Source organism: Photinus pyralis, unplaced genomic scaffold, assembly GCF_008802855.1.
Source record: "Photinus pyralis isolate 1611_PpyrPB1 unplaced genomic scaffold, Ppyr1.3 Ppyr1.4_LG2, whole genome shotgun sequence".
Classification (NCBI taxonomy): domain Eukaryota; kingdom Metazoa; phylum Arthropoda; class Insecta; order Coleoptera; family Lampyridae; genus Photinus; species Photinus pyralis.
The window spans coordinates 48,112,827-48,125,625 of NW_022170403.1; the positions used below are offsets into that span (position 1 = coordinate 48,112,827).

The following is a 12,799-nucleotide window of genomic DNA, read 5'->3' on the forward strand; positions in this document are numbered from 1 at the left end:
AATGTATTGACATTTTTAACATTTTATAATTTTATACAAGCAGATTACGCTTGCTGTTAGAACAAGTGCATTTGTGCTAATGTAGGTATGCAAACAAAAGAATAGACGTAATAATAATAAAATAATAATATAATAATAATAGCAGCTTTTCACGTGTTTAGTACATATGTTAGGCGCAAAGACCGAAAACGGCCATTGAGCGAAAAAAACCGCCACAACGCGTTTTGGGTAATGCCAATTGACCACGTAGCGTTCATTAGGTTTTTTTCGCTTTGTGGGCGTTTCAAAATAGCCACTACGCGTTCTGAACAATCTAACTGTACCATTACGAGAATTCGCGTTGTGGCTGTTAACTGTTTTCAACCACAACGTCCACATCACGTTCTAAAAAATAGTAAATATTCAGAACCCATTGTGGGAAATCGTCGGGAAGCACACAGGGGTTTGTCAGCTGCAATTGCAAGCGATGCTGCAGCGACAAAAAGTGCAAGTGCAAATCCAAAGACGTGAAATGTAACTCAAAATGCCACTCCAACAGCTCTTGCAAAAATAAATAAAGAACACTTACGCAAGGAAGAGATAGTATCAAAAAATCGTATGTAGCTCTCTGTAAGTTGTGGTTCCTAAGCTAATAAAGTTTCCTCCCGTTTCACAAAAACTACCCAGAATGTTTAATAATCACGTCGTAGCTATTGGAAAAACTAGTCACAATGGGTTCTACTGATATTTGGTATTTTTAGAACGCGTTGTGGTTGAAAACAGTTAAGAGCCGCAACACGAATTCGCGTAATGGTACAGTTAGATTATTCAGAACGCGAGGTGGCTGTTTTTAAACGCCCACAAGCCGAAAAAAACGTCAAGAACGCTTCGTGGTCAAGTGAAATCACCCAAAACGCGTTGTGGCCGTTTTTTTCGCTCAATGGCCGTTTTCGGTCTTTGCGCCTAACACATATAATTAATCGGTTTGCCTTTATTGAAAGGTGCTACTGTTAAATTCACTAAGATCGGTCCACAAATAAGAGTTACTTCTGCGAATACGCGCACGTTGGTTTTCACATGTTTAATTCATTAAACAATTGATTTGGCTTCATTGAAAGGTGCTACTGGTAAAATTTCATCATGATTGGTAAATTGGTTCATAAATAAGAAAGTGAAGGAGCCAGAAACGTAATATAAAAAATTACACAAATTCTGCATCGGTCGGGAATCGAACCCGGGTCGGTCGCGTGGTAGCTACAACAATTCAATGCTACAACCATTGTTGCTACGCGTCGGTCCGGTGCAGCGCGCTCTGTGTGAGTATCTTAGATCATATAAACAATGATCTAAGGTGAGTTGAGTATAGTATAGGCAGGGAAATGCGCGAGCTGCGCGCCCCCACTTCGCTCTAGTGAGCGGTACCTAGACGAACGACGACGACGACGGCTAGCATGTTATATATGGATATGGATCTGTAGGTAGATCGACTAATCAGGATAACTAAATTATGACACTCAAGTGACACATTTTTTTATTACCTATGTTGTACACCATTTTACAGCCCGCACTTATTTTATGTCTTAACATAATTTTAAGCGACGCAATCCCATACAGAGACTTGAGAAGTATCCTCAGCAAAAAAAATACCATCAATTGGCTCGATAGTTTCAACAACAGCGACGTTTCACCAAATCCTTATTGTCGAATATGTTGTATAACTATAAAATCTGAAACTATCGGGAAACAATGCGGCTGGCACACACTCTGCAAATATAAGGTGGGTTGCTGTTGCAGTAATATGCCAGTTGCATGCGGTCTCCAATTATAGCAAAATGAGGTCGGCCGCAAATGTCGGGGATATATTAAAATTCACTTTACAAAATCCGAGAGGGACGCACTTTTAGACGCTCACAATACACTCAGAAATTACGTGGCTAGCGGACAAGAAAGGCGTGGAAATCCGGGACCTCAACCCAGTGCCTCCAATATGAGAGCCTTACAATGGAGCGAAGAACTGGCACTGGTAGCAGATCGATGGATTAGTCAGTGCATATACTCCAATGATATTTGTAGAGATCTAGGTTTGCAAATGCATTTAAATTATTAGTACCTTAATTACATATTGTAGACCGGTTTCCGGTGGGTCAAAATATTGTACGGGGAAACTTTGCTACGAATGATTTACTGTCTTTCATTAAAGAGTGGTACGATGAAGTCTTGTACTTTAATGCCATTGAGGTAGACTCCTTTCATTTGTATGTATCTATAAATATGAAAAAGAATTTCAATTGCCAAGTTTTAGACCAGATGGAAATAGTTCATTATTTACCAAATATACGCAAATGATGTGGGCAGACACATATCAAATTGGTAAGATTTTGTATAAGTAATAATGTGTTCATTAATCTGTTTTCTGTATGGTAAGGTTGTGCCAGAGCAGCTTTTCAGACTCCGATAGGTTCCAAAGTAAGTTACGTAGAACACTTTTTCTGTAATTACGGGCCGTCTGGAAATATTCCAAATCAACCAGTTTATTTAAAAGGACCAGCCTGCACTGCATGCCCTGAAGGAACAAGTTGTACTTTGGAGTATCCCGCACTTTGCGAAGGTGAAAAAAATATATATACTTATATAGGATCCAAATATTCACTGGTCGTTATATTTGTAGTGGATATAGCGATAGAACTGGAAAAAGCAGCCTCAGGTATAATGGTGCGGAAGCAAAGCCTTAAATCAAGGGTGAAGTATCATAATACTGGAGCTTCATCAGTGAAACCACCCTTACGGAGTTATGCGTACATATTTCTTCTGTATTGGACATTTTTATAATTGTGATATATCATAGAAAAAAGTAACGTTTTTCCGAATTAGAAAAACACTGTTGTATACCAGAGGGCTATCGAATTCATAAACATCCGTACTGGACATTGTTTTTTGCGACTCTGTAATTATTAAAAAATTACATATAATTATAAAATAGGCAAGGCGAGACGCAAGGTATAGATCTCATAGGGGAACGAAATAACATCCTCTACTACTCTCGGCACCCATTACTATAATGATCCATTTATTTTCCAGTCACTAAACACAAAGCGCCGTATTCAATCGAAACGTAAGAATAAGAATGGCATTTTACAACTTATCCCGTATATAGAGGGTACCACCGTCACCATCATTAATTTGTCAACGACCTTCTTTTTTGTCGGCAGCCTGTGTGCAGATGTGAGATGTGTCACGTTCGCCTTTAGTTTCAATATTAATTAACATTGATAAAAACTGCATTATGTACAGATGCACAGTGATATTTTAACATACTTAGGTAGGTATTAATTTTTTTATTTTTTAAATTAAAATTAAAAAGAAAGCAAGGACTGAACTTGTTAAGCGATCAGGTAAACAAAGAAAAAATCTTTTAAAAAATGGGGGTCCCTATTTGAAAATAAAAGGTGTATGACGCTAAAAACTAAAAATATTTGTAAAAAATGTTTTTAACAGTCATTAAGGTTCCTCCTTTTATTTTTACTCGTAGTTAGTTGTACATTGTAAAATCAGGTCTCAATACTTTTATAAAAATTCTAAGATATTTTTGAAAAATGTCATTGCGGGGCCCCAACATTTTTTTTTCAAAAATCCGTGCCATTATTTTTCATTCCCATATGGTTAATATACATATCCAGAACTCAAACAAAACCTGTCAAGTCGTTACCTCGAAAAATTGGCAACGGACGTACTTACAGGGTGTTTCAAATTCGTGGCTCATCATTGGGATCTCTGAAATGATGAAAGATGCAGTTTAGGTTAAATGGGGGCAAAGTTGTGATTTTTATGGTAAACAAATTATCCGAGAAGTTTTAGATACTACACCCTGTATTAATAGGGATGTAATGGAAGTGGTTATATCGGAACCGAATTCTGAAGCAGAGTTTGGTTTATTGGAACGGAAATCGGAAATGGAACCGTAATCACAGGCAGAAGAGAGAAGAAAGTGCAAAATCAGTAGGAAGTTCCGCTCTTTCAATTTTAGTAACAAAAACAGATAATTCTTTCAACACGCAAATAAAGAACACAATCGAACTGTTGTTTTGTACAAAAGCTATTCGCGTCAATTGTTTGAAAATTTAATGAAATTGAAGCATCTTTTAACAATAAATGAAAGATCAACAACTATTCTGAAAGAATGTAGAAAATTTGCTGTGACTAGCACAGATACCACCCGCACACTGTATAAAAGTAACGAAATGTGCTAACGTTGGGTTAACCATTACACTGTACTAAATAGAAAATAAATTTCAAATTGACTAAGATTACTAACAATGATTATTTTAATTTATTATTCAATCAGAATTACATAAACTTATATAAAAGTAATTTTTTTTCTCTCAAACTATCTTAATAAGTCTAATATAAAAGTAAACTTATACAGACACGTCATTGATCAATATTATTTATATGTACAATTTTTACAATGTTTAGTGTAATATAATGTAATAGTAGTTATGCTATTGGTCATTTCAACAATTGAAACTGTGTATCGTTATGTAATAAACTACCTTTAGATAACATCTATTTAATAAATATTTATAAAGAATATAAATAATATAATAAAGGTTTGTGATCAGCATTGGTGATTGGTTTTTGCCATTCTGTTCGTAAACTTAAAAAATATGAAGTGCAAAAGAAAAAAGTTTCGTGAATAGAGAGTAAATAGGTTATAAGTGTTTCGCCTTACATTCTTTCAAGATTTTATTGAAACAGCCACACATTATTCAAGCTTCAAGATAAAACACAATCGTCGTAACTTTAAATGACGATTATAAAACAAATTAAGCACATTTCACAATTAACGACAAACAAATTATAGTTTACTGAGATCAATTTTGTTAGTAGTATGGTCAATCAACGATAAATGCCTACAAAAGTCATTGTTAGTAGAAAACCAATAAAAATGCATAAACTCAGTTCACCCGTTATAAATATTATATGAAACATACCCTCAGACAAAATATATAAATTTTATTTAAAAATACAGAAAATCAATTAAGTGCTATCACAACAATGGTGTTAAAGTTCATTGGCACTAAAGGTCACAGAGTTTTTAGACTAGCACATTCCTGAATCTGGATCAGGAGTCGAACCCCCCTTTAAAAAAAAGCTTGTCATTACACATCATTTGATAGAGCAATATTAGAATAAACTTAGTACAATTACATCACGAATCCACTAGAATCCCTTGCATTTGGTTACTAGCACAACTTATACGATGTGATTGCACCACTTTTATTCTGATATCACTCTAATACCTACTTGTACATTCCCGTTCGCTCTAGGTTGAATAAATGGATTAATTGAAACGGTACCTAAGTTTGATGAACCTAAGTCACTAAAATGAGATAGTTGTTGAGTTAGAGCCATTGTCCCTTCTTCGACTACTGTTATAATCGCCCATAAAGGATCTGTAACAAAAATAAGATACTTGAGTGAGTGAATTAGTTAAGTGTATACCAGTGCTTTCATAATTAGTTGTAAAATAGTCAATTTAAATTAAATCGCAATTGAAGATTTAAGTTAAACAAGAGGAGTCATTTTTTGGGGTGCAATAGACATTCTCAAAAGTAGAAACACCATAAGGTACATTTTTTAAAAAGAACTCTGTAACTGCTTCCAATACTGTAAGCACATCATCCAAATAAATTCAAAATCTTTTTTATGAAATTTTTACTCAAATTTCCATACCAAAAAAAAACGGAAGCAATGCCAAGGCAAGAGAAGATATGGCAGACAGATGGATACAGGCTGTCAATGAGATGTTTGAAATTAATCTTAAAATTAATACATGTGAAGGGTCTCTGCAACTGTTCAGCCTTAAGAGATTAGTAAGACCTTAAAATAATTGATAGGTATACTTGAAGCATAATATATGACCTAAGCGTCAATATTATACCTATCATTTTTTAAGGACTTACTAATCTCTTAAGACTGAAGGCCATGGAGACTCCGTCACACACATTTATTTAGATTTTTGGTCGATTACTACATAATTTCCTTTGAAATGTGTCTATGTTTATTTTCTGTGCAAAATTATAAAGTTTTAGCCTTTGTTTATTAATTAATAGTTATTCCATCGACCGTTAGTACTTTGGGTAAAGTTCAGGTGTTTATTAAGTACGGTAGGCTTCGGAAGCAATCGTTTCATTTGAAATGCCATTCGATTCAAATGTTAAACAGTGTTATCTTAATAACACATGTCAATTTGTTATTAAAGTAAAAATAGTTGCCATTAAAAAAATGTATGCCCCCCTTGACCATGCAAAGGTATGCCACTTATAAGAAATTAGATTGGTAGCAAACTTTTTATAATTATGGATAGCATACAAAACTTGCAAACATTGTAGTTTTGCAGATATATCAGCGTTCCAGACAAAATGTCCACCCTGTATAAGTCCACACGTGCTACAGTGGCACCACGCTCAGAAAGTCCCTGACAGGGCGTATCCGAGGGCGCTAGAAATTTAGACCGTACATTCTGATGCAAAATTTAAAAACACTAAGGGAATTACATACCTTATCAGATCGTAGATCCAAGCTATATGCGTCTTGAAAAAGACGAGTTTGTATAAAACTGGAGACGGAAAACGTAAAATAAAGCAAATACAACAGGAAAAGTGTAAACTAAATTAACGTGAAGCGTCAACTGTCAAAACGGAATAATTAATAATTATGGCGCGGAATGTATCGCGTCGTTTTGCAGACTTTCTATTGGCCAGCCTGAATTATTTCAAAATTAGTTCGCATATTTTCCGGGGCTTTTCTGAGCATGGTGGCACTGTACTAATCGTATTTGTCAACTGCTGCATCACCCAATAAAGCTATATTATTATTATTATTTCGGGAAGTACTGATCAATTCATGGTAAATGCGCTGTATTTACTCGCCTTAAGCCGAAAACCTTTTTTCATTTTTTGAGTGGCTCCTAAACAAAACACGTTGCACCCTAGGTTTATTTGGAAAAGTGCTTGTTTTGATCCTCTCTACCACCCAATTTTTTTTTGCGCATTTTTTAAGAATGTGCTTTTGTTCGCATTTTGTCTGCCCCAACCCACTTCTGCCATATTGAACTACTTTTAGGGCATTCCCCTAGAGTCCTGGATTTTTTTGCAATAGGTAACCTATACCTTGAAACCTTGAAGGTGTGCCAGACGGCAAGAATAACTTTTACATGCGACAACTAATTAGTCTCTTAAGTAAAACTTCAAAATAGGGGGGGGGAATGAGCACACGTTCTACCCTTCTGGTAGTCTCAAACAAGCTATTCCACGCCACTCCTTATTGAAAATTACTGGGGGGGGGGGGCGATAGAAATTAATTTTATCCTTCATTGTACTCTAATGATATGATAGGTCTCAACAAAAGGAATTAATTTCTACCGATATAGTCTTCCTCGCATATATCTCAAGAACAGATTGTCAGAGGAGGGTACTCACAAAGGGCATTTCGCCTTTGGGAGTACGTCCGGTATTAACTTCTACAACCTTCTTCCAGAACACGTTAAATGATGCTCAACGGCTCAATAGTTCAACAGAAAACACATTTTTTGTTAACAAAATGTTACTACACCATACGTTGATGATTGTAAGAACCTGTGATACGTATTCCTGTGGCCCCACGTTGGGCGCCAAATAAATAATGCTGTTCGAAATGGTATGCGGTCATTATACCACCCAACAGATACTTCCCTACCTAAGTTAAATTACACAAGTTCATTGTTTTTTCTTTTAATTCTCCCTCAGGACACGACTGGGTTCCGACACACCGTTCTCTCTCTTTCATTCTTCCTATTTAAGCAAAAAGCACCTACTCTTAACAAATTGAACGGTGTTATTAACCCGACTTCACTTGAAATTTCTCTCTGTCGCCAGAACTGATAAATACCTGCATTACTTTTCTCGCACGTGACATTGTTTGTTGAAAAACCAATTAATTCTTGTCCAATAACAATTTTTTATCAACACTTGACCAGATAACACTTTAAACTCACGTAAAAAATTGAAAACTTTTAATTAAATGTTCCCTTAGTGATCTGTTTTAAATATATCATAGAAACTAAATACATACAACAAATAGAATTAAAGAGCATTGAAAGTTGTGGAGGTGTCATTGGTTTTGCTGTAGGTCAAACGCCAGAAAAAAATAGTTTGTAAAATCTCAAAATCTGATTTTTTCGAAATATTTCAAAAAACAAAAATTTTTCTGGAATTATCTTCTTAGACCTTATTTAACCGAATTTCTTTCTCTTACCCCTTCTCGAAAGACCACACTCCTTATCTTGGCCACAGTGTATATTATATTACTTTGGAGCATTTTGATTGATCAATTTCTTTGTGTGTGTTCAGTATATCACGTATAGTATGGTCTGAATAGCTTTATGAAAAATATTGAAAAATACTGAGTGATGTGTATTCATCCATTTTTTCAGGATCGAATGACAAAAGAAAAATGGTCTAAGGCCCCACTAATAAAAAAAAACTTTTACATAGAAGACCCCGCAGTTGCAGCAATGACTGCAGATGAAGTTGCTAAATTTCGCGAAGATAATAATAACATTGTGGTTGCTAGAGCGCTGTCTAAAACACCGAACGATAATAAACCGATACCTAACCCAGTTCGAACATTTGAGGAAGCTTTCCGAAATTATCCATTAATATTGGAAGAGATCAGGAAGGCAGGTTTTGAATCTCCGTCGCCGATTCAGCGGCAGGGTTGGCCGATTTTGCTGAGCGGGGAAGATCTGATAGGAATCGCGCAAACCGGAACAGGCAAGACTTTAGCTTTTTTGTTACCTGCACTAATACATCTCGATGGTCAACCCACACCAAGGGAACAGCGCGAAGGTCCGGGCGTGCTTGTGATCGCACCCACACGAGAGTTGGCCTTGCAGATCGAACGGGAGGTTAAGAAATATCACTACAAAAATATTAAGGCGTAAGTTATTTTTTATACTTAGGTTTATGCCCAGAGTCTTTGTTCAATGGTAAAACCGGTTTTACCTTTTCAGGTAGTATTCAAATAAACATTTCCATCTTTCAGAGTGTGCGTATATGGTGGCGGCGACCGAAAAGAGCAAGTGAATATAATAACCAAGGGCGTTGATATTGTAATTGCGACACCTGGCAGATTGAACGATCTGGTCCTTGCCGGTACTGCACTTCCAAACATTCTAATAATTATTTACGCTAGTTTTACAGGATATATATCGACCGAAACGTTTACCTACGTAGTTCTGGACGAAGCCGATCGTATGCTGGATATGGGTTTTGAGCCTCAAATACGTAAAGTGTTGTACGAAATTCGGCCTGATCGACAAACGGTTATGACCAGTGCAACATGGCCGTCTGGTGTTCGCAGATTAGCTGACTCATATATGGTAAATCCAGTTCAGGTTTATGTAGGATCTTTGGATTTGGCTGCTGTACATACTGTCACTCAAACAATTATCATGTTACCAGATGGCGAAGAGGAGAAATTTCAAACGGTAAGCGTTGTGCACCATGTGATTATTTCAACTTAAAATTTCAGTTTATGGATTTCGTACATAGCATGCAACCTGATGACAAGGCCATTGTATTCTGTGGGAAAAAGGCTAAGGCGGATTATTTAGCCTCGGAGCTTGTAATAAATGGTATTGATTGCCAAGCAATGCACGGCGATCGTGAACAGTGTGATCGTGAACAAGCATTGGCAGATATTACAGATGGTACCGTTCAAATTCTCATAGCGACAGATGTAGCATCCAGAGGAATAGACATAGAGGACATATCGTGAGTAAGATTAGTTTTGAAAATTTATTTTAATTCTTATTTTTATAATAGACATGTCATCAATTATGATTTTCCAAAGAATATAGAAGAATACGTCCACAGAGTGGGACGTACAGGACGGGCCGGTCGTTCGGGATGTTCCATTAGTTATTTTACTAGGGCAGATTGGGCAAATGCTCAAGAATTAATTCCTATTTTAGAAGAAGCCTGTCAGGTACGTAGCAATAGTGAATCAAACATTACCTAAAAATGTGCAAAATCTTGTTGCACCAAAAAATTGAAACTCTTTCTTTAAAAGTGTATTTGTGATAACCAAAATATTTTTCCGTTGGGTCCGTGTGGTCTTTTTCCCAAGAAAATGGTGCATAAATAAGGATTTAGATTTATTTTTGGCAATAAAATAATGGATGCCAAAGTTAATTTTTGATAGCTGCAAATCTGGAATCCATAAGCTTTCATATGGCGGAAACCCAAAGTTGATACAAGTTCTTTTTCCCACAAAAATCGGTACATAAATAAGAATTTTGACATTTTTTAACCAAAAATATGTTGGTTACCAAAAATACGCATGGATCACTGGTTGGGCATTGCGTAATCAAGTTTGGCTTTTTTTCCAAGAAAATTGATGAATAAATAACGATTAATTTATAGTAGATTTTAAATTGACATTCTAAAAATAATAATACTAATAATAATGTTACATAGTATTTCTAGATTTCCTTAATGTGTTTTTTTTTCTCGACAAAACTTGACCAGACGAACAACGTACAGACAAACACTAATTGTTACTTGATTTTAATCCGTGCGATTAGTTAACCAGGCTAGACCTGAGTTCTTACAAGAAACACCGACCATAATAATACTCTTTATTTCCATGGACACATGATTGTAGTGCATAGGTTTCAATGAGTAGGCTCTGTTTAACAGTTAGGGTAGATAAAACGTTTGATTGTGCATTGCAATCTGTCACTCTTATTGAAAATGGGACGCGGCGCACGAAATAAAATGAGGTTCAGAACGAAACTTTCTGATTTTCGTTTTTAATTTTTTCATGATAAACTAGTCGTACTAGACATTTCTAATTAACACATTATTCGAACACTTTTCAATGGAGATTTCGAATGTGACATCTCGTTTTAAATAACTTTTCAGATGATAGAGGAACACGTGGCAACTTTAGTTTTTCTTATGGGCGCCAATTTTTTTTTAGATTTTAAGATTACGTCTTTTTTTATCTTTACGACTCAAAATGTCAAAATCCAAAACGGCGCCCATAAAAAAAACTAAAGTTGCCACGTGTTTCTCCGTTATCTTGAAAGTTATTAAAAACGGGATGCCATATTCGAAATCTCCATTAAAAAGTGTCTGAATAATGTGTTAATTAGAAATGTCTAGTACAGGGTCTAGTACAATTAGTTTACCATGAAAAAGTTAAAAATGAAAATCAGAAATTTTCGATTTTTTGCCATATTTTCAAAACTATTGAAGATATTATAAATTTATTTTTAGATTATTATTCAGCACGAAAATTCGCAACTTTGCCCTAATTTAACAAAGTTTCTATCTCTTAAGATAAGCGAGATCCCCATAGTGGCATTCGAAAAATGGACACCATATAAACTTCACACATAACAAAATTCGAAAAAAAAACTTCCTCCAATTAACGGGACGTAAGCTCATCACACAATGAAAAAAATAAGGAATAAGAAATAGTGACGCTGTACACGCAAAACACAACAAACAAATAGCAACAGACTATAAGCCAATCAGAACACTCATGCCGTTTGAATTTATGTCATTATAATGGCAATGGCAAATAAGGCAATAGCAGGCTAATTGCACAGACATCAAACATAATTCCAAGTTCATAACTTCACAAAAACAACACCTAATACCTACTTGTTTTATTTTAGGTTAACAAGATAAAACAATAAATATAGAATACGCGTGCGCGCCTCTTCTAATGTCATTGGTTCGTAATATGAATAAGGAATAAAAATTTGACTGAACAAAATTATTATTTCTTATTTCCTAGGCTTATTTCATATTTCAGTGTTGTGTGCAAATCCATAAAGATCAATAGATTGAAAATTGTTATTCCTTATTTGTTATTTCATATCTTATTCCTTATTTTTTTCATTGTGTGATGTGCTGTACAGTTGCCACGGAGAAAGAACGTTTCGGGTCGCGCAGGTGCGCTTACGCGGTTGGCAATGATTGTGTAATACGCATTTGTACATTTCTAAAATATATACATTGACTAAATAAGATTAATTAGTCACTAAATTCCTCGTCTGAGCTGTTCTTCTCCTAAATTTATTATAATTTTTATGTATCTACTGGAATTTCCGAATTACCACGCTCAAAAGGCGATCTTCACATGCTTTTTCTCCGGGACAGCCGTAGTAACATGACAACCAATCAGAATATCGTTTCTTCGCGCTCTTGTAGTCATGTAGGTATCAAAATTTTACTCGGAATTGTCATCTCCGATAACAAATATGTAATTTTTGTGGTTTAAGTGCATATTTTTTATCGCTTACCAAATTACATCAACCTTTTATAAAAATAACCAAATTAGTGTGGTGTCACACTATGCGTTTTTACCGCTCCCGCTAAAACGGATGCGGTTTGACAGGATGAGATCTACTTGTCACACTATTCCGGTCTAACGGGATGCGTTTTTGCTATATTTTGGCAGTCTAAGTAGTGTCATGGCTCAATTATTGTTAAAGATGGCTTGAGGCGGAGGGGTTATTGCGAAAGCAGATATATCCTCAATATTGGATTGCTCCTTTTAATTCAGGACGAGAATCTAATAACAGCTCTCGAAGTTTTATGAAAAAATTTCGAATGAACAAGAAAAATTTTTTTTGTATATTACCGAATGTCCAAAAATTCAATTTCTACCCATGATTTCTCCCTATACAGTTTGTACTCTTTAGATTGTTTTTCCCGCAGTGCAGTTTTTGCATGCACGCACTCGATGAATAAACCCACATCAA

The 12,799-nt window shown here is 35.5% G+C and overlaps 3 protein-coding genes across 4 annotated transcripts; 2 read left to right on the forward strand and 1 right to left on the reverse strand.

Moving 5' to 3' along the window:
* The first annotated feature begins 66 nt into the window (after positions 1 to 66).
* On the forward strand, positions 67 to 3,171 carry LOC116164273 (venom allergen 5-like). Of its 2 annotated transcripts, XM_031478417.1 has the most exons (7): positions 67 to 85; positions 1,346 to 1,756; positions 1,808 to 2,060; positions 2,108 to 2,234; positions 2,282 to 2,349; positions 2,405 to 2,587; positions 2,648 to 3,171. In XM_031478417.1, the coding sequence occupies exons 2-7, from the start codon at positions 1,520 to 1,522 to the stop codon at positions 2,806 to 2,808; spliced, it is 1,029 nt and encodes a 342-aa protein (XP_031334277.1). In that variant the 5' UTR covers positions 67 to 85; positions 1,346 to 1,519; the 3' UTR covers positions 2,809 to 3,171. The 2 variants fall into 2 exon arrangements, with proteins under 2 accessions (XP_031334277.1, XP_031334276.1); XM_031478416.1 differs by lacking the exon at positions 67 to 85 and having other exon boundaries at positions 1,026 to 1,756.
* A 1,801-nt stretch (positions 3,172 to 4,972) lies between these two features.
* LOC116163622 (protein ILRUN-like) lies at positions 4,973 to 5,432 on the reverse strand (the record flags this gene model as incomplete). Its single annotated transcript, XM_031477646.1, is given in 2 exon segments — positions 4,973 to 5,118; positions 5,284 to 5,432. Coding segments are annotated over 2 exon segments (188 nt in total), but the record flags the coding sequence as incomplete, so codon positions are not given.
* A 3,003-nt stretch (positions 5,433 to 8,435) lies between these two features.
* LOC116164811 (probable ATP-dependent RNA helicase DDX43) lies at positions 8,436 to 10,056 on the forward strand. Its single transcript, XM_031479032.1, has 5 exons — positions 8,436 to 8,958; positions 9,064 to 9,173; positions 9,222 to 9,508; positions 9,553 to 9,794; positions 9,846 to 10,056. The coding sequence occupies exons 1-5, from the start codon at positions 8,459 to 8,461 to the stop codon at positions 10,039 to 10,041; spliced, it is 1,335 nt and encodes a 444-aa protein (XP_031334892.1). The 5' UTR covers positions 8,436 to 8,458; the 3' UTR covers positions 10,042 to 10,056.
* The last annotated feature ends 2,743 nt before the right edge of the window (positions 10,057 to 12,799 follow it).